The 18977-nt window shown below is 36.3% G+C and overlaps 1 protein-coding gene and 1 pseudogene across 1 annotated transcript; one reads left to right on the top strand and one right to left on the bottom strand.

The window, feature by feature from the left end:
• The first annotated feature begins 3445 nt into the window (after positions 1–3445).
• LOC114632401 lies at positions 3446–4405 on the top strand (annotated as a pseudogene).
• Positions 4406–8936: 4531 nt separating this feature from the next.
• On the bottom strand, positions 8937–9869 carry LOC114632429 (taste receptor type 2 member 42-like). The gene has a single exon (XM_028780932.1). The coding sequence runs from the start codon at positions 9867–9869 to the stop codon at positions 8937–8939; it is 933 nt and encodes a 310-aa protein (XP_028636765.1).
• Positions 9870–18977: the final 9108 nt, after the last annotated feature.

The raw sequence follows: 18977 nt of genomic DNA on the forward strand, positions 1-18977 counted from the left end.
GTGATCTGTGTCCTTCATAAGCTGAACCACCACCGAGAAAGCAGGCCTGTGCGGGTGCCGTGGAAGCATCCACCTTGCCAAAGCACGCAGAACACTGAAGGGCGTGCTTCAGCATTAAGGCAGTGTGATGTCATATTTGGTCATTTTTCTTTTGTCCAGGGAATAGATAATGGCATTCTGTCACCTTTTTGTACATTTTTCACTTTTTATTTGTTTCATCTTTTTCAGTTGAATATTAACACTGATGGCCATGTCTGACAAATGCGTGTATGTGCTTTGAGCACTGTGTACATCGAAGGATAGTGGTGGACATTTCCGTGCATGTTCAGTTAAAGAGCTCAGTTTTCCTTGCCCTTCCCATGTTGTAGGCTACGTACATCTCCATGTCATTCTTGTGTTTTGTCAGTCTGGCCTTCTCATGCCCTCTGATGATAGAGCTGTAATCCTGGTGTCACACAGATCACTTACTGGAGGTGTCTAAAATGAGATAGTGGGGTAGACAGACAGACAGATAGGGGACTACATCACAAAATGATTAGAACATTGGACAGCACAGTACACAGCCAGTGGTTAATTATTACAGAAATCCCTTAATTACTTTACTGAGTGTTTGCTTTACTTAAGTACAGTCATCTCAGATAGCTTGAGAGATAGCGTTTCATTTCCTGTAGTCCTATGGTGGCTTTCCTTGCCTGTCATTTCAGCAATACACCCACTAGGCAGTTGCTCCTAGGAAAATTATTGATGAAGCACTGCCTGCAAGTACGTGGTCTTGAAAAAAAATGCAAGTTTTGTTCGTAGGTTGATTTAGAAACACAGATGTCCAATAGAAAGTAACTCTTGATGATAGCTAATTCTAATTGTTGAAGGGGAAAAAAAAACCCAAACCTTGGCCTTTCTGCAAGGGCAGCATATGGAAACATCAATTCTGAGAACATAACACTACCTCACTTGTCACATGGTGACTGTTCACACACAGTCTGTGCTGCACATCTGTTACTCATGGGCAATCACAATCATGTCCTTCATTGAGTATGCTTCTGAGATTCCAGTGCTAATAACTGGAATTAAGTGCCTTGTTGTTGAATTGTGGGGCTCTGATTTGTGTTTAGATTGTATATTCTCACTGGTATGCTGTTCCCTGATGGGTGTTCTGTGTCTGAGGAAATGGAGTAACCCTTTGTGAGAAAGACATTGCCCTTGCAGCACATGAAGCATTCCCACTCTTCATTCTTGATGAGATAGGTAACATCGTTTTAGCATATTTGGTTCTAAATCACTGCTTATTTTATTTACAATCCCTAAAAACAAATTTTATTTCAATTACGTCTTACTGAGGAAGTCTTTCCAGCGAGAAAGCTGCTCGTACATTCTCTGATCATGAAGCACCTGAATTTGAAGATACAGAAAGCCTTGTTTTCTCTGTGTGGTTCAGCTACTTTCCATTTGGTATGATGCACTCAAACTAAACTTTACCTATGGCAATTGCCATTTTATTAAGCAGTTTTCACGCACAGTAGATTCAACTTGTTTTTGTGCTGTTTTTGATTTTTGCTGACTTAAAAAGAGTTAATTTGAGCAGACATCATAAAAAGGAAAAGGTCAATATATTTTTTGGACTCTGTAGGACAAAAGACAACAGGTTCACTTTGAAGTGACTGCTGTACAGTGGTTGTGCACATGCTTCCAAGTCATTTGTGAGGGAATGCTTTCCATAGATGAGAGGGAGAGACAGCAGGCCTTACCACTCAGACTTTGAAGTATGAGTGTTCACTTTTCCAAAGCATCAGAACAATAGTCCTTATTGCTAAAAGAATTGACTTCCCTCAGATTTTTACTGATTCTTTTTCTATTTGCATTGTGTACATTATCATTGCTACACCAGTTGTTACAGTGTTGAGAGGATACCAGTTATATTTGCTGTTAATAGTCTACTTGTAGATTAGGATTAAAGTGGGTTTAATCCACTTTTATAGATGTATGAATTTTTCTAAACAGGAACAGCCACTTGCAAAATGGGTTTTCATGGTGATTGCATCAATTATAACGTTTATCATTAGCAGTTGAGAACACATGTTCATATAGCAATGTAAAAACACACTAATGAGTATTTGGTAATTTCCCATTAGCATAATTTCCTGTTGTACAAGTAAATTACAATTACATCTCTAATTTTGGATAATATTCATTGGTTAACAATAAAGTGACAAAAGCTCATGCAAAAAAAATTTAAAAAAGAAGAAGAAGATTGATATAGTAGACTGAGGATGGTATTGATACCTTGTAGTGAAATTCTACATCTTTTTCTTTTTGATTTCCTTTTATTTTTGGCATTTATTTCTAAACTTAATTCTTGGTCACTTCATTATCTCTACTAATTGATCAATGATTGTGCCTTGAAGCTCATTTTAAAAACTTAACCAACCTGTTTTATTTGTCTGTGTTACTGTGAGTAATAAGAACTGAATATACGTTGGAGGAAGTTGTGAGAAGTTAGGGATCCTCAATTGTTAGTAACTTGGTATTAATGAAGAAATAAAAAGGGCAAGGGAAAGGTAGAGAATGATGAGAATTCTGGCTGAGTCCATGAACTCATCCCTGTTCAGTTCTGTTTCATAATACAACAGTAATGTAAGTAATACTCTACATGGATGGTTAGAAAGTTCTAAGTTTGTGGAATTTTACATTAATTCTAAGGCATTTATATAGTAAAGTAATTTAGACAGTGTCAGAACAACTGAAACAGGACAATTTGTGGATACATACTAAAAGTTGAGACCATTTTAAAATGTTTGAATGTGAAACAAAAACATTATAATTCAAGTAGATGCATATTTTGTGGCTATTTGTGTATGTGCCTCAAATGTAAAATAGTATACACGTACAGTTATATGATCAGTAATAAAGTTAAGATGAATTGTAATGTCTGTGGCATTATCAGACAAACCAAATGTTTGCTTTAAGAGGTATTGCAAAGTATTAGCTCTGTCATCCCTAGTACTCAAAAAAGCTCCTTACAAAAGTCTAGATTTTGATTGAACTCTACACCTTAGAATGCAATAAGTTACTTGCTCATAACTACAACAGCCAGCTTAAAATGTTATTATTCTAGAGTCTAGGAAACAATACAAATAATATGTATTTATTTTCATCTTGGAACATGAAGACTTAGTATTACCTTTAGGATTCACGCAAAAATGCTCCACACCACTTGGTCTAAAGAGTGTATTCTGGATGGAGCTTGGTTGAACTGAATGGGAAAAAATAAGTCACTCTCACAGAATAGAGATGTGCTATGAGCCAAATATTGTCAAAGCTTGATATTTACTATTTGTTACTACACAGTGAATTTTAAAAATTGAGTATGTTATGAGGACTCAAGACTCAGGCAGAGTCTTTAAATTTTCTACAGTGACCTCATGAATCATAACTTGCCTTACAGACCATGGATGGAATCACACAGAGCAGGTTTACATTCATTGTAATTGTAGAAATAATAATAGGATGGATTGGAAATAGATTCATAGCTCTGAACTGCATGCAATGGGTCAAGAGAAGAAAGATCTCTGCAGTGAATCAAATACTCACAGACTTGGCTTTCTCCAGAATCTACCTTCTTATGACATTGCTCACTGATATATCAGTGTCTGTAATATACTGACATGCCTTTTTAACTAAAAGAGAGATAAAATTGATTAATTTCCATTTGATTATCAGCAATCATTTTAGCAAGTGGCTTGCTTCATGACTTGGCCTTTTTTATTTTCTTAAAATAGCTAATTTTTCTAACTCTATCTTTGTTTACTTAAAGATGAGAATTAACCAGATAGTTTCAGGGACTTTGCTTATGTCTTTGACCCTCTTGTTTCTAAACACTCTGCTGATAAACTCATACACTGATACCCAGATGGCTGACTACATAGGATGTCTGCTGTATGATTTCACTTTGAATAACATTGTATCATTTTACAGGGTCATTTTAGTCATAAACAACTGTATTTTCACATCCATACCCTTTACTCTTTCAAAGTCAACTTTTCTCCTGCTCAAATTCTCCCTGTGGATACATTACAAGGAGATGCAACAGCATGCATGAAGATGCAGGGATGCTCTCGCCAGTGCCCACATCAGAGTCTTGAAAACTATGATCATCTATGTCCTTCTCTGTGTCATTTTTTTTCTGGATCTTTCCATGCAAATTTGGAGGAGTGAATTGGTGAATATTCTTTATATCACTTTCTGTGATATTGTTGCACCAGTTTTTCCTTCAGGACACTCACATGTCTTGACCTAGGGAGACACAAACCTGAGAGGGACCTCTCTTTCTGTGCTATGGTGGCTGAAGCACAGGTTCTCATCATGGGTACCTAAAACATATTACAAATCATCTTGCATATTCTTATAGAAATTGAGTTCATAAGGAATGCTCCATAATTATTAGTTTTCATTAAAAAATTGTTTTGCATTGCTTTATCACTTTTGTTTGTTATATCTGATAAAAATTATATGCAAATATTTCATATGAGAAGCACAATACACATGTATAATTTAAAATTATAAATTTACAATAGATAAGATACAGTATATTTCAGACATCAAATTAACTACAATGATTTCTTGCTTTAGGCTTAATTGAGAAAGAGTTTGGAAGATGCTGAGAATCATGAGCTCCTTAATTATAACTATGATACCCAAAGTACTAGTTTCAGAATTCTACATTCTTAAATAATCATAATTTTAGGACTATATATGTATATTTACAAATATATTATGTAACTACATGATCTTTAACCCATGTGCTATAATTCTGTCTAAATTTTAAAAATGTAAAATATGTAGAGCTCATGATAATTTCACGAGATACTAATTACACATTTATGCATCTTTTTGTCATCGTGTACCAGGGCTGAGATTCCACTGGCTGTCAAAGAAATAAAAATTTACAATATTTTGTAAATTTTTTGTAATTAAATATTTTACAATATTTAAAATATTGTAAAACTTACAATATTTTACATAATCAGCACAAATTCTTTTAAAATCATTTAATTATTGTATACACAGTGATGAGTGTATATGTGCTTGTGTGTATATTTGTACATTTAAATGATAAAACACGCAGATGAAAGTTAGAAGACAGCCTGAAGAATTGGGTTCTTATCACCACGTAGGTTCTAAAGATCAAGTACGTATCATCAGACATGGCAGCAAGAAGTGTTACCAACTCATCATCCCTAACTCATCTAATTTTACATGTTGTTATAATATTGTAAATAGTAGAAATTAAATGAGCAAAATATATTTTAATAGGTGCAAATGCTCTAAGATATGAAACAGAGGGAAACACAATTTGTGCCTCTATTGAGGGTGTTAAATACTGTGTTCAGTATCACATAATTGTACTTACTTCAGAAATAAAGAATTTTTTATCCCTCTCAGAGAAGAAGGGGAGGAAGTTTAGAGGAAGGACTGTGGAAGGGGGTGACCTGGAATGGTAGCATGTGCTAGATTTAAAGTGAATAAGTAAAAAATAAAATTAAAATTAAAAATTAAAAATAGAAGAAATGAGGTAAGGATCTAAACAGGGAATTTACAAAGGAGAAATGTACAATGATGAAGATACACTTAAAGAAATGTTGAAAGTCCTTAGTCATCAAAGAAATCAAAATCAAGATGACCATGAAATTTCATCTTACTCTAATTAGAATAGCTAAGATCAAAAACTCATCTGACTGCACATACTAGTGCGGGAGCAAAGGAAACACTTCTCTTTTGGTGGGAGTGCAAAGTTGTACAATCTCTCTGGAAATCCGTCTGTCAGTTTCACAGAAAATAATGAATAATGCTATATCAAGACCCATCTATACAACTCCTGGACATATATCCAAAAAATGTTCCATGATCCCAAAAAGTCACTTGCTAAACTATATCTATAATTGTTAGTAGCCAGAAACTGAAAGTAACCCAGCTGTCCTTCAACCAAAGAATGGAGACAGAAACTGTGGCTTATCTGCACAATGAAATAGGATTCCACTTAGTTATTAAAGACAAAAACATCATAAATTATACAAATTAATAGATGGAACTGGAAAATATCATCCTGAGTGAGGTAACCTAGATCCAAAAAGATAAGCATTACTAAAGTCTAGCATGACTGTTCTCTGAGAGGCTCCACTAAGCAGATGACTGAAACAGAAGCAGAGACCCACAGACAAACATAAGGGCAGCAGCTCAGGGAGTGTTATGGAAAAGTTGGGGAAAGGATTGAGAGCCCTGAAGGGGATAGAAACTTCACAGGAAGACCACCTGGGACAACTAATCTGGATCCTTGATAGCTGTATTAAAATAAAAAAGGAAGGTTGTCTCTTAAAGTTGAATGGATGAAAGTTGAGTTTGCCAGTCCAGTATGCGAATTACTGAGGGTCTTGGCTATCTATGCATACCAAAGCTTAGCTCAGAAAAACTTGCTTGCTGCTTAAGAACAGATTTTCCTTAAGAATTTATTTCCATTTTTTTCCTAAAATGTGTTCTGCTCTGTTAAAATATATACAATATCATTCAAAAATGGTGTAATGTTAGATTTAGATTGTTATGTTCATAGTACTAATAAAGGCTTACCTTTATTTCCTGCCTTCTTTGATAAAAGACTAGAATTTCTTTTCAGTTCATTTTGTTTCAATGTTACCGTTTCCTCAGATTATTGAGACTTGTCTTTTGGAAAGTTTGACTTAAGAGTTTACAGCTAAGGACTTAATATATGTAAAACCACTGCACTGCCTTTTCCCTCTGTTCTGACTCACTAAAATGTTACATGAGCTACATGCAAATGATTATTGAGAAAGGAGGAAGCTGTTTAGTTCATGTGTGTCCACTATATGAAATATGTCCATGATTGTTTCAGAAAGCAGAAACAATCAAAATCAGAACAAAACAAAATCAAATCAAAACAAATCAAAATCAGAAGCTGGGAGTCAGATTCCCAGATGGACTCCTGGCATTTTTTTTTAAAACATTTGTTAGGGAGGGAAGAAGAAAGAAAGGAAGGGATGAAAAAAGAGAGAGGGAGGTAGAGAGAGAGAGGAAGAGAGGGAGGGTGTTCACGTAGCCTTGTTCAAATCTCTAATGGACTGTCTAATAAAATTTAGCTTCTGAACAAGAGAGAGAGAGAGAGAGAGAGAGAGAAGGCCTGCCTTGCCCAGGTGATACCTGATAGGCTGCCCAGAGGTATGGAACCAATGAAGTTGCTCCTCCTGCTGCTCAACCTGCTAAGGGTGGGAAAATACAGGGATGCATTGCAGCCTACATATGATGGCCATACTCTGACACTAAGTGCACCTGACAATAAAGACAGGATGGTACGCAGCAGCCTGGAACTCTTGAAGGTCCTGTCACCAAATATGATGCCCAACCACACTATCACCCTGATTGAGCAACATCTGGATATCTATGATGAGGAACAGTTTTTTTTTTTTTTTCTGGATTAAGCCTCCTCAAAATATCCTGGTTCTTGCTGCAAGAGATAATGTTGATATCCATGGTCTGTAATGCCACCTGAGTCCCTGATGATGTTTGTGGTCCTTGTTGTTGCCAGATATCATGTTGATCTCACTGGTCCATGCTGCTGCAAGCTTGTATAGGCAAGGAAATTTCTTTTGCATTGGTATTGTACTATCATGACTTCAGACTCATTACTGAAAATAAGAAACATCAAAGGTTTCTGTGACAACCTCTTGATACCTTCTCCTAACCCCTCAAAACAAAAAAAAAAAAGAAAAAAAGAAAAAGCAGAAACAGTCCACACAGGAGGCTATTGAAGACTGCATTTAAAGTTGTGATAAAAATGCTAAAGTGTAGCTCTTCACTGTTGATGCCCAATGGTGGTACTGGTGAGGAGGTGGCTCAGTTTTCTTTAAGAGGCCCTTCTCTGGTAGTTTGGCCATGCTCCAATGAATATGTGGATAACATAAAATGGACTAGGTGTTTTCTCTCTCTTTTTGGTGAGCAGGCTGTGCAGTGGTGAGAGGATAGACCTTAGAGGAGTCCAAAGCAAGAATTTTGGGGGTTCATTGTAGGACATTCCCAAATAATTTATAAAAATGTTACCTTAGTGCTGTGGGGAAAGAGCCCCATGAAAGAATACAATCAATAACAAAACTTGCGTTTGTATGAGAACATTAGAATATGATTACAGACAGTACATCTGCCTTATGATACAAACCTCAGACTATAACATCATCATTATGCAATGACCAAAACAGCAATGGGTCTGAGCTGTGGATACTGAAAAGATGGCTCAGCAGGGAAGAGCACTTCTCCAGGCAGAGCACTCAGGTTAGTTCCCAGTACCCACAGTGTTACTCACAGCAATTTGTAACTGTATTTCCAGAGAATCTGATACCTAATAGTGAACTCCCTAGATACTAGACATACATGCAAAAGCATACATGCAGACAAAACATTTATACATATAAAGTAAATAAATACAGAGCAAGAGATAGCGATAGATAGATAGATGATAGATAGATAGATAGATAGATAGATTTAACATAATGTAAAACATGAATTTATGTTTTTCTTTCTGTAACTTTAGATTTTCTTAATCTCCTATCAACATTCTACCCATCTTCTACTTATTGAGGCTTACAAGTAACTTTGATATCTAAGGAATCATAAAACTTCCCTGTAAATTGTAATTTCATACCTTTTGCCTGTAAAAATTAACTATTCTCTTTAAAATGTTTGAAACTATAAGTAACAAAACTTGTAAATGAATTGCAAAAACATTGGTTTGTGTGTCATAACCTGACTGTGAGATAGTGTTTTTCTCATGAAAAAGCAGTATGCTTTGGTCTATATATGTTCAGCAGTACTTAAAAGAACTAAGCAGAAGAACAATTCACCAATGACCTTCCAAGTCTCCCTGTTAAGCTGTTCCCCTAGTGTAGACTGAAGACTCTGTGGAGGGAGAGGATCAGCTCTTGAAGCTGTCTTTGAAGATCTTGCAGGACACTCATTGCTCTCTGTCGAAGCTTGCTATTTCCCAGGATGAGAATAAATGAGTGAGTTAGGGGAAAGATGGTTAATGTTAACCAGACAAAACCCATTAACCTGTTCAATGGAAACAAAAATGCTAACCACAGTGCCACCTGCATGCAAAAAATGTGAATTATAAAAAGAACAAGGAAAGACACCAGCATTTTCATGGCTTTCTTGTGGATCTTGGTTCTGGAATCTTCAGAGGTGATAGAAATCCGAACAAGGTTTTGGGAGCTCTTCACCAAGGAAAAGAATAATAGGAGCAATGATGCTAGAGACACAAGAAATGGGACTAAATACATAATATCAAAAACAATCATGGTTTGAACAGCAAAGTTCTTCATTGTATCTGAATATGAAGTCAGATTACTTTTAGGTATCACATAAATATCTCTCCAAAGAGGAAGTATTTCAAGCAGTAGAAAATAAAAAATCAAGAAGAGGAAATAAAATACAAGAAAAATGACCAGTACTCCTCTCAATCTCCACTTCAACCAGAGGAAAAGGGGATGGGAGAAGTGGGCGATTTTGAATAGGTAGAAAATGCTGAGGCAGGTGGCAAGCCAGGTTGACAGTTGATCAGTTATAAACCAGAATATTTCAGTGTACTTTGCTAGATTGTGAGAATAATAGAAATGAGGAGCTAGTTCTAGTATAGTTGCATTAATAAATACCACCAACAGAGAGCTGATTCTGGAAGCTGCCAAACAGAGCAGGATGAAGTTGATGAAGATTTTCTGGTTCTTGACCCAGTCAGAGCAGTTTACCAGTCCAATGAATACATTCCCCAGCATTCCAGTTATAAATATTGCTATTACCAGTATCAGATACATTTGATCAATCCTATAATCAGTTACATAGAAAAATGGAATCCACAATTCTAGCAATTTCCCTTGCTGATCAGTTCTCAAACAAACTTCCACAGAAAATCACTCTTTTCCATATTTATCTTGCTTCTTTCTGCTGTAATTTCATCTTTGATTAAAAACTCCTTCAACTGAGTAAATATTCACAAATACTTAAGAAAAATCTTAGCCCTACTTTTTTTTCATTTTTCAAGTTTAGTCCCACAATTAATCCACCATGATCTGTTTATGAATACAGCCCTATATTTTTACTTAAAGCTGTTTTAAAAGAAATATTATATTCTAATACATATAGTCTCTATGCCTCCATGATCATCCACATGCCCTTAAATTTCCCATTGATGTAATGTCTGAAATGATAAAGTCAAATATATTAAAATACAAATTTGAATCAGATTTTTTTCATTGTACTATGTTCCTCCTCACCTGAAACATTAAACTCTGTGCAACCAGATGTCTTTGTTACTGTTCAAAGTAAGTGCTAAGAGAAGTCTCAATAACTTAGTCATTTATTCCATAAACATGCAGTGTATTTGTTATATGTATGACATTTTATAAAAACAAAGTTTTTAAAAGATAAATTAAGGAACACATAGAATAACAAGAGGAAGAATGAGTGAACATTTTTTTAAAAAAAAAATAGTGTGTAAATACAGAAAAGGAGTAACTATGTACTTAAAGAATCTCTAGACAAGAAAAGAGAGAAGGGTCAATTGGATCTTGGAGAGACGTAGAATTTATGGAGAACTAACAGGTTAGATTTTGGATGATCTAAACAAACTACAAAAAGATACCCAAATAAAGGTATTCTTCTGAGATTAAAGCCTTATCTTTTGTAATTTCTATAACTTCCTTCTAAATACTTCTTAGGTATGTTCAAGTGGTCTTCACAATTAAATATATTCCCAAGTTTTGAGCTCTAACATTTCATGTGTTAAATTTGTTTTAGCTAGAGGCATGAAACTGGCAGTTTAGTCTTTAAAAGACAGCTAGAAAATTGCCTTAAGGGAGACTTTTAAAGGAAAGGAGAGAAACACTTTGTGTGTGTGTGTGTGTCTGCATGTGTGTGTTCGTGTGTTTGTGATAGTATTAAAACAAAACTAAAAGAAATTAAGGAAATTTTGTAGTTTTACTTTTTAAAGTGCGAATGATAGTTTGGGAAAGATTGATCTATAAAGATGGAAAAAGACTCATAATAATGACAGACTCTGAGATGAAGAATCAATGAATCTTTGCGACAAATGTGGTATTAGTGCAAGTCACATAGTCACATATACATCAGATCAGAGACCAGCAGATGTCTAATTTAGCTAAAGCAGTTTAGTTTACTAGAAGCCAAATCCTATGATTAAAGAGTCATTGTTGTCCCAATAAAGAATCTGAACATTATGAAACCTACTAATATATTAAATGTGAAACTCCAAGAAAACAAAGATTCATGAAAGAATCTAGAATGGAAGATAAATCAAATAATAATAAATAAATCCTGATCAAATCTGCAATATATATTATAGCATTCTTAGTAATTTTAGAGTAGAAATAAATTCTTCTCTATTGAAAAGTTTTTTTCTCAGCAAAACTGAGAGTAAATATGATGCTTACCTCTCACTGAATTCATTGTTCTTTACTTTGAGGCAAAGTTTTTGATAAACTGTCATTCCATATATATTGTTTTCAATTTTGCAAAGTTTTCCTCAGTCAACTAAGGCAAGAAAAATACATAGAAGATTAAAAGAACCAAAACAAGGTGAAGGAAGGTTTTGATGTGTTCTTGCATTTGGTTTGTGAAAAATTTATTTAATATTTTTGCATCGATACTCATGAGTAAGACTGGTCTGAAGTTCACTTTCTTAGTTGCATCTTTATGTGTCTTAGGTATCAGAGTAACTGGATTCATAGAACAAATTCTGTAGTGTTCGTTCTCTTCTATTTGGGGGAATGGTTTGAAGAATATTGGTATTATCGCTTCTTTGGAGGTCCGGCAGAATTCTGCATTAAAACTACCTGGCTCTGGGCTTTTTTTGGTTGGGAGGTTTTTGATGACAATTTCTATTTGCATAGGGGATGTGGGACTGTTTAGATAATTTACTGATCTTGATTTAAATTTAGTACATGGTATCATCCACTTAATTTAGATTTTCCAGTCTTGTAGAATATTTTCTTTTGTAGTAGGTTCTGGTGATATTTTAAATTTCCACATTATCTGTTGTTATGTCTCCCTTTTCATTTCTGATTTTGTTAAATTGGATACTGTGTCTGTGTCCTTTAGTTAGTCTAGGTAAGAGTTTATCTTATTTATTTTGTCAAAGAACTAGCTCTCAGTTTTGTTGATTGTTTGTATAATTCTCTTCATTTCTAACTGGTTGATTTCAGCCCTGATTTTGACTATTTCCTGCTGTCGACTTCTCTTGGTTTTGTTTGTTTGTTTGTTTTTCTGTTTTAGAGCTTTCAGATGTGCCATTAAGTTGTTTGGAAGGGGTCTCTCCAAATTTCTTTTATTAAGGCACTTAGTACTATAACTTTTGCTTTTAACACTACTTTCATTGTTTCTCAATGAAAGTTTGGCTATGATGTGTTTTGATTTTCATTGAATTATATGAAGTCTTTGATTTTGTTCTTTATTTCTTTCCTGACCAGGTTCTGATTACATGAATATGTGGGCTTTCTGTTCTTTTTGTTGTAGGCTTCACTCCAGGGATGAAGTGATGGTTCAATTTATCAAAATCCTTGAAGGTAACACACTACACAAACAAACTCTAGGAAATAAAGGAGACTATCTTGTCAACACTCCTTCATGTTTAAAAGTCCTGGAGATATCAGGAATTCAAAGCAATTACCTAAACATAATAAAAGTACATATTGCCTTTTTGGTGGGGCAGATTCCTATCTGGCCTGCTCCTGTGAAGATAGCATACTCTAACCCATCCCAGAGAAACTACTGTACTCAGAGCAGAGGGAAACTACCATCCCCCAAAACCCTACAACCCAAAGCTGCTACTGGGAGCCTGCCTCACTCAGGACCCATCACACACCTACACCCTGCCCTCCAGAATGCCACTTCTCTTTTCCCCACATTTGGTCCTTTTTGCTGGGGCAGAAATCTAGCTGGTCTTCTCCCATGAAGACATCACATCCTGGCCCATTGTAGAGGAAACACTAACTCATAGCTGCAGAAAATCTGCAGTTTAGGAAGCTAGACTCCCAGGAGCTCTAACATGCCCAGGATCATAGGATTTCAGGATTCCAGAGGCAATCTTAGTCTCAAGAGCTCTTCCACCAAGTAGCTCAGGCTCAGAGGATCACAGAGGCAGCTGGACTCTGAGTAATTCTGACACAAGCACAATAACAGCAGAGAGGCTCCAATCAGAGACAGTGAGTGCAGGTAGCACTAGAGAAAACCAGATGAGGAAAGACAAGCACAAGAACATAATCAATAGAAAGAAAGGTTACCTGGCATCATTAGAAGCCTGTTCTCGCACCATGGCAAGTCATGAACACCCCATCATACTGGAAAAGCAAGATTCAGATATAAAATCACTTCTCATGATGATGATAGAAGACTTTAAGAAAGACATAAATAACTCCCTTTAAAAAATAAAGGAGAACACACGTAAACAGGTAGAAGCCCTTAAGGAGGAAACACAAAAATCCCATAAAGAATTGTAAAACAACACAATCAAACAGTTGAATGAAATAAACAAACCATCCAGGAACTAATAATGAAAGTAAAACCATAAAGAAATCACAAAAGGAGACTACTGTGGAGATAGAAAACCAAGGAAAGAAATCAGGAGTCATAAACACAAGCATCACTAACAGAATACAAGAGATAGAAGAGAGACATTCATGTGCAGAAGGTACCATGGAAAAGATTGACAAAACTGTAAAAGAAAATAAAAAATGAAGAAAGATCCTAACCCAAAACTTCCAGAAAATCCAGGACATAATAAGAAGACCAAACCTAAGAATAATAGGTATAGATGAGAGTGAAGATTTCCAACTTAAAGGGCCAGTAAATATCTTCAACAAAATTATTGAAGAAAACTTTCCTAACTTAAAGAAAGAGATGCTAATGAACATACAAGAAGCCTACTGAACTCCAAATAGACTAGACCAGAAAAGAAATTCCTCCCATCACAAAATAATCAAAGCATCCAATTCACAAGACAAACAAAAATATTAAACACATTAAGGAAAAATGTTCAAGAAACATATAAAGGCAGACCTATAAAAATTATATCAGACTTCTCACCAGAGACTATGAAAGCCAGATAATCCTGGACTGATAGCAAACAGATCCTAAGAGAACGCAAATGCCAGCCCAGACTACCATACCTAGCTAAACTCTCAATGACTATAGCTGGAGAAACCAAGATATTTCATGACAAAATCAAATTTATATAGGTTCTTTCCACAAATCCAGCCCTACAAAGGATAATAGATGGAAAACTCTCACGCAAGGAGGAAAACTAAAACATAGAAAAAGCAAAAAAGTAAACAAACCAAAAAAAGATAGCTACACAAACATAATTCTACCTCTAATAATAAAAATAACAGGAAGCAACAATCAATTTTTCTTAATATCTCTTAACATCATTGGACTCAATTCTTCAATAAAAAGACATAGACTAACAGACTGGACATGTAAACAGGACATAGAATTTTGCGGCATATAGGAAACACACCTCAGTGACAAAGGCAGACACTAACTCAGAGTAAAATGCTGGAAAACAATTTTTCAAACAAATGGTTGCAAGAAACAAGGTGGAGTGGCCATTCTAATATCGAATAAAATCGACTTTAAACCAAAGTTATCAAAAAGATGAAGCAGGAAACTTCATGTTTGTCAAAGGAAAAGTCTACAAGATCAACTCTCAATTATGAACATCTATGTTACAAATGAAAGGGTACCCAAACTCATAAAAGAGACTTTACTAAAGCTCAAAGACACATTTCAACTCACACAATGATAGTGGGGGACTTCAACACCCTGCTCTCATCAATGAACATGCCATGGAATAAGAAACTAAACAGAGACAGTGAAACTAACAGAAGTTACAAATTAAATGGATTTAACAGATATCTATAGAACACTTCATCCTAAAAGAAAAGATTATACCTTTTTCTCAGCACATCATGGTACCTTCCCCAAAATTGACCATATCATTGGTCACAAAACAGGCCTCAACAGATACAAAAAGACTGAAATAATCCCTTGCATCCCATCAGATCACTGTGGACAAATGTTGACTTTCAATAATAACAAAAACAATGGAAAGCCCACATACATGTGGAAACTGAACAATGCTTTACTCAATGATAACTTGGTCAATGGAGAATTAAAGAAAGAAATTAAAGACAATTTAGAATTTAATAAAAATGAAGGCTTGTCACACCAAAACTTTTGGGACACAATGAAGGCAGTGCTAAGAGGAAGACTTATATCTCTAAGTGCCTACAAAAAGAATCCGGAGAGAGTTTACATTAGCAACTTGAAGACACACCTGAAAGCTCTAGAACAACAACAACAACAAAAAAGCAAATACAACCAAGAGGAGTAGAAGGCAGGTAACAATCAAATGCAGCACTGAAATCAAACAAGTAGAAACAAAAAGAACTATAGAAAGTATGAACAAAACTAGGAACTGGTTCTTTGCAAAAAATCAACAAGATAGATAAACCCTTAGTCAGACAAACAAGAAGACACCGAGACAGTTTCCAAATTGATAAAATCATAACTGAAAATGGAGACATAACAACAGAAACTGAGGAAATTCAAAAAATCATGAGATCCTACTACAAAAGCCTATACTCAACAAAGCTAGAAAATCTGAGTGAGAGTGAGTTCCAGGACAGCCAGGACTACACACAGAAACCCTGTCTCGAAAAACAAAAACAAAACCAAAACCAAAGAAAAAATAATCTGGGTGAAGCTCATACCAATTCTCTTCAAAATAGTCCACAAAATAGAAACAGAAAGAACACTACCCAATTCATTCTATGAAGCTACAATTATGCTCATACCTAAACCACACAAAGACAAAACAAAGAAACAGAATTTCAGACCAATCTCCCTTATAAATATTGATGTAGAAATACTCAATAAAATTCTCGAAAACTGAATCCAAGATCACATCAAAACAATCATCCATCATGATCAAGTAGTCTTTATCTTAGGAATGCAGGATTGGTATAATATAGAGAAATCCATCATTGTAATCCAATATATAAACAAACTCAAAGAAAAAAGCCACATGATCATCTCCTAGATTCTGAGGAAGCATTTTACAAATTTCAACATCCCTTCGTGGGAAAAGTCTTGGAAAGATCAGGAATTCAAGGCCCATACCTAAGCATAGATAAAGCAATATACAGCAAGTCAGTAGCCAACATCAACCTAAATGGAGAGAACCTTGAAGCAATCCCACTAAAATCAGGGACTAGACAAGGCTGCCCACTCTCTCCCTACCTATTCAATATAGTACTGGAAGTCCTTTTGAGAGCAATTAGTCAACAAAAGCAAGTCAAAGGGATACAAATAGGAAAGGAAGAAGTCAAAATTTCACTATTTGCAGATGATAAGATAACATACTTAAGTGACCATAAAACTTCCACCAGAGAACTCCTAAACATGATAGACATCTTCTGCAAGGTGGCTGTATGTAAAATCAACTCAAACAAATGAGTAACATTCCTCTATTCAATAAACAGGCTGAAAACAAAATTAGGGAAATGACACCCTTCACAATAGTCACAAATAATATAAAATAACTTGGTATCAATCTAACCAAGCAACTGAAAGATCTGTTTGACAAGAACTTCAACTCTTTGAAAAATGAAATCAAAGATCCCAGAAGATGGAAAGATCTTCCATGCTCATGGATTGGCAGGATTAATATAGTAAAAATGTCTATCTTGCCAAAAGTAATCTACAGATTCATTGCAATCCCCATCAAAATTCCAAATCAATTCTTCATAGAGATAGGAAGAGCAATTTGCAAATTCATTTGCAATAGCAAAAACCTAGGATAGCTAAAACTATTCTCAACAATAAAAGAACTTCTGGGGGAATCACCATCCCTGACCTCAAGCTGTACTAACAGAGCAATAGTGATAAAAACTGCATGTTATTGGTACAGAGACAGGCATGAAGATCAATGGAGTAGAATTGAGACCCAGAAATGAACCCACACACCTATGGTGACTTTATATTTGATAAAGGAGCTAAAACTGTCCAGTGGAAAAAGGGCAGGATTGTCAACAAATGGTGCGAGTTCAACTTCATGTCAACATGTAGAAGAATGAAAATTGATCCATTCATATCTCCTTGTACATGCTCAAGTAAAAGTGGATAAAGGACCTTCACGTAAAACCAGATACACTGAAACTAATAGAAGAGTAGATTGGGAAGAGCCTTGAATACTTGGACACCGAGAAATGTTCCTAAACAGAACACAAATGGCTTATGATCTAGGATCAAGAATTGACAAATGGGGTCCACTTCTTGCAGCTGCCAACCTTCTAGCAAGTGCTGACTACTACTGTCTCTCCTCAGGGCCTTCCTGCATCAGGGAGCTTGTCTCTCAGTGGCCTCATCTCTGCTAAAGAAGGCACACTCAGAACCCATCCAGGGAGGAGTAGCTGCCATACAAAGGGACTGGAAGTCAGCCTTTACATTGAGATGGAGCTGGGGAAGAGCAGAGCTCATTCATGGAGAAAGCCACCACCCAGGAACAAGCTATGAGAAGAAACATCACCTTCCAAGCATCCAGAGAAATCTATATGCTTGTGGGTGCCTCAGCCAATACGCTGTGTATTAGGCTTCCCTATAGTCTCTGGGGTGGTATGAGGAGAGGATCCCTAACTGATCCACTCCTGAACCCCACCACCAGTGTTTCCTATGTTGCCTACCACCTTGGAACCATCCTGATAAAAGCCTACCCAGTCCCCACTGCTTACACATGGTTACTGTGGGATTGAAGCCAGGCTATTAAAGTGTCCTCAGTGTGGTCAAGGGAGGCCATGGACATTTATCACCAACTTGAGAGCCAGTGCCCAGATGCTGTGGCATCCAACACATTTCCTCGTAGTCTCAAGGCAATTCTATCCCTAATTCATTAGTCTTTCTCTCTTTTTCCTATGACATTTCCAGACATTGTCCTCAAGTTCAGTACTAGATTCTAACTTCTCTAGAAGGGTAAAAGAGGCCTTGGGGTGGTGTGTGAGTGACCCAGATACTTGCAAGCCCAGTCTTCAAATGTTTGCTTCTTAAACCCAGCAACCCCAACGGCCTACCCTTCAGAGTCCACTCCTGCCTCTTTCAGCAGCTGGTGAGATGTTTGGAGCCCAAGACACCCCACATTGTATCCTTTGAGCCAGCAGCCAGCCTCTACTGCCTGTAGGATCTCAGCCATGTTGCCTGAACCTCCATCTTCACATGCCTTCCTGGCCTTGAAGGGGACCCCATTGATTCTTTTGGTTCCTTTTTTTTTTTTTCTTGACTCATTGTTGGCATCTTTTCCCCAGCTTTCATTCTGGACAAGTTATGTTTCATCCACCTAGGCAGATAAATTTTGTGTATAATTTTTTTTAATTTCACAATACACTGAGAAGCATGTAAACTATCAAGATCCATCACCTACACTAAACCCTCTTTTCCATTGAAATGGATCTCTGTGTTCAGTACCTGGACATCCTGTGGTACTACCAAGTCCCTAGTGCTTACACATGGATGCCCTGGGGCAGTTATCTCAAATGGTTTCTTCCTGTGCCCTCACTGTAGTCAAGTGATGCCACCAGCTTTTATCAACAATTTGAGAGTCAGTACCCAGATGCCATGGACTCTAATATTTTGCCTTGTTTCATGGGAATTTGACCCCCTAATTTCTTGGTCTTTTGAAGCCTCTGACCAGTCCCCTTCCCTCAGGGAAGATCCTCTAATCCCTGACAGCCATGTATGACAGCTCTGTCCTCTAGGTAGTGTCCCTACAGCATCCTGGGACCACAGAACCTAGAAGGCACTCTCTGAAATCTCTTCAAAAGCCCCACTTAATGGGGAATGGACTTAAGTGGGAG

Source organism: Grammomys surdaster, unplaced genomic scaffold (assembly GCF_004785775.1).
Source record: "Grammomys surdaster isolate TR1022 unplaced genomic scaffold, NIH_TR_1.0 373, whole genome shotgun sequence".
Classification (NCBI taxonomy): Eukaryota; Metazoa; Chordata; class Mammalia; order Rodentia; family Muridae; genus Grammomys; species Grammomys surdaster.

Excerpts from the sequence above, each read along its gene's own strand:
- LOC114632429 (XM_028780932.1), bottom strand. The coding sequence starts at position 9,869 with ATGTATCTGATACTGGTAATAGCAATATTTATAACTGGAATGCTGGGG.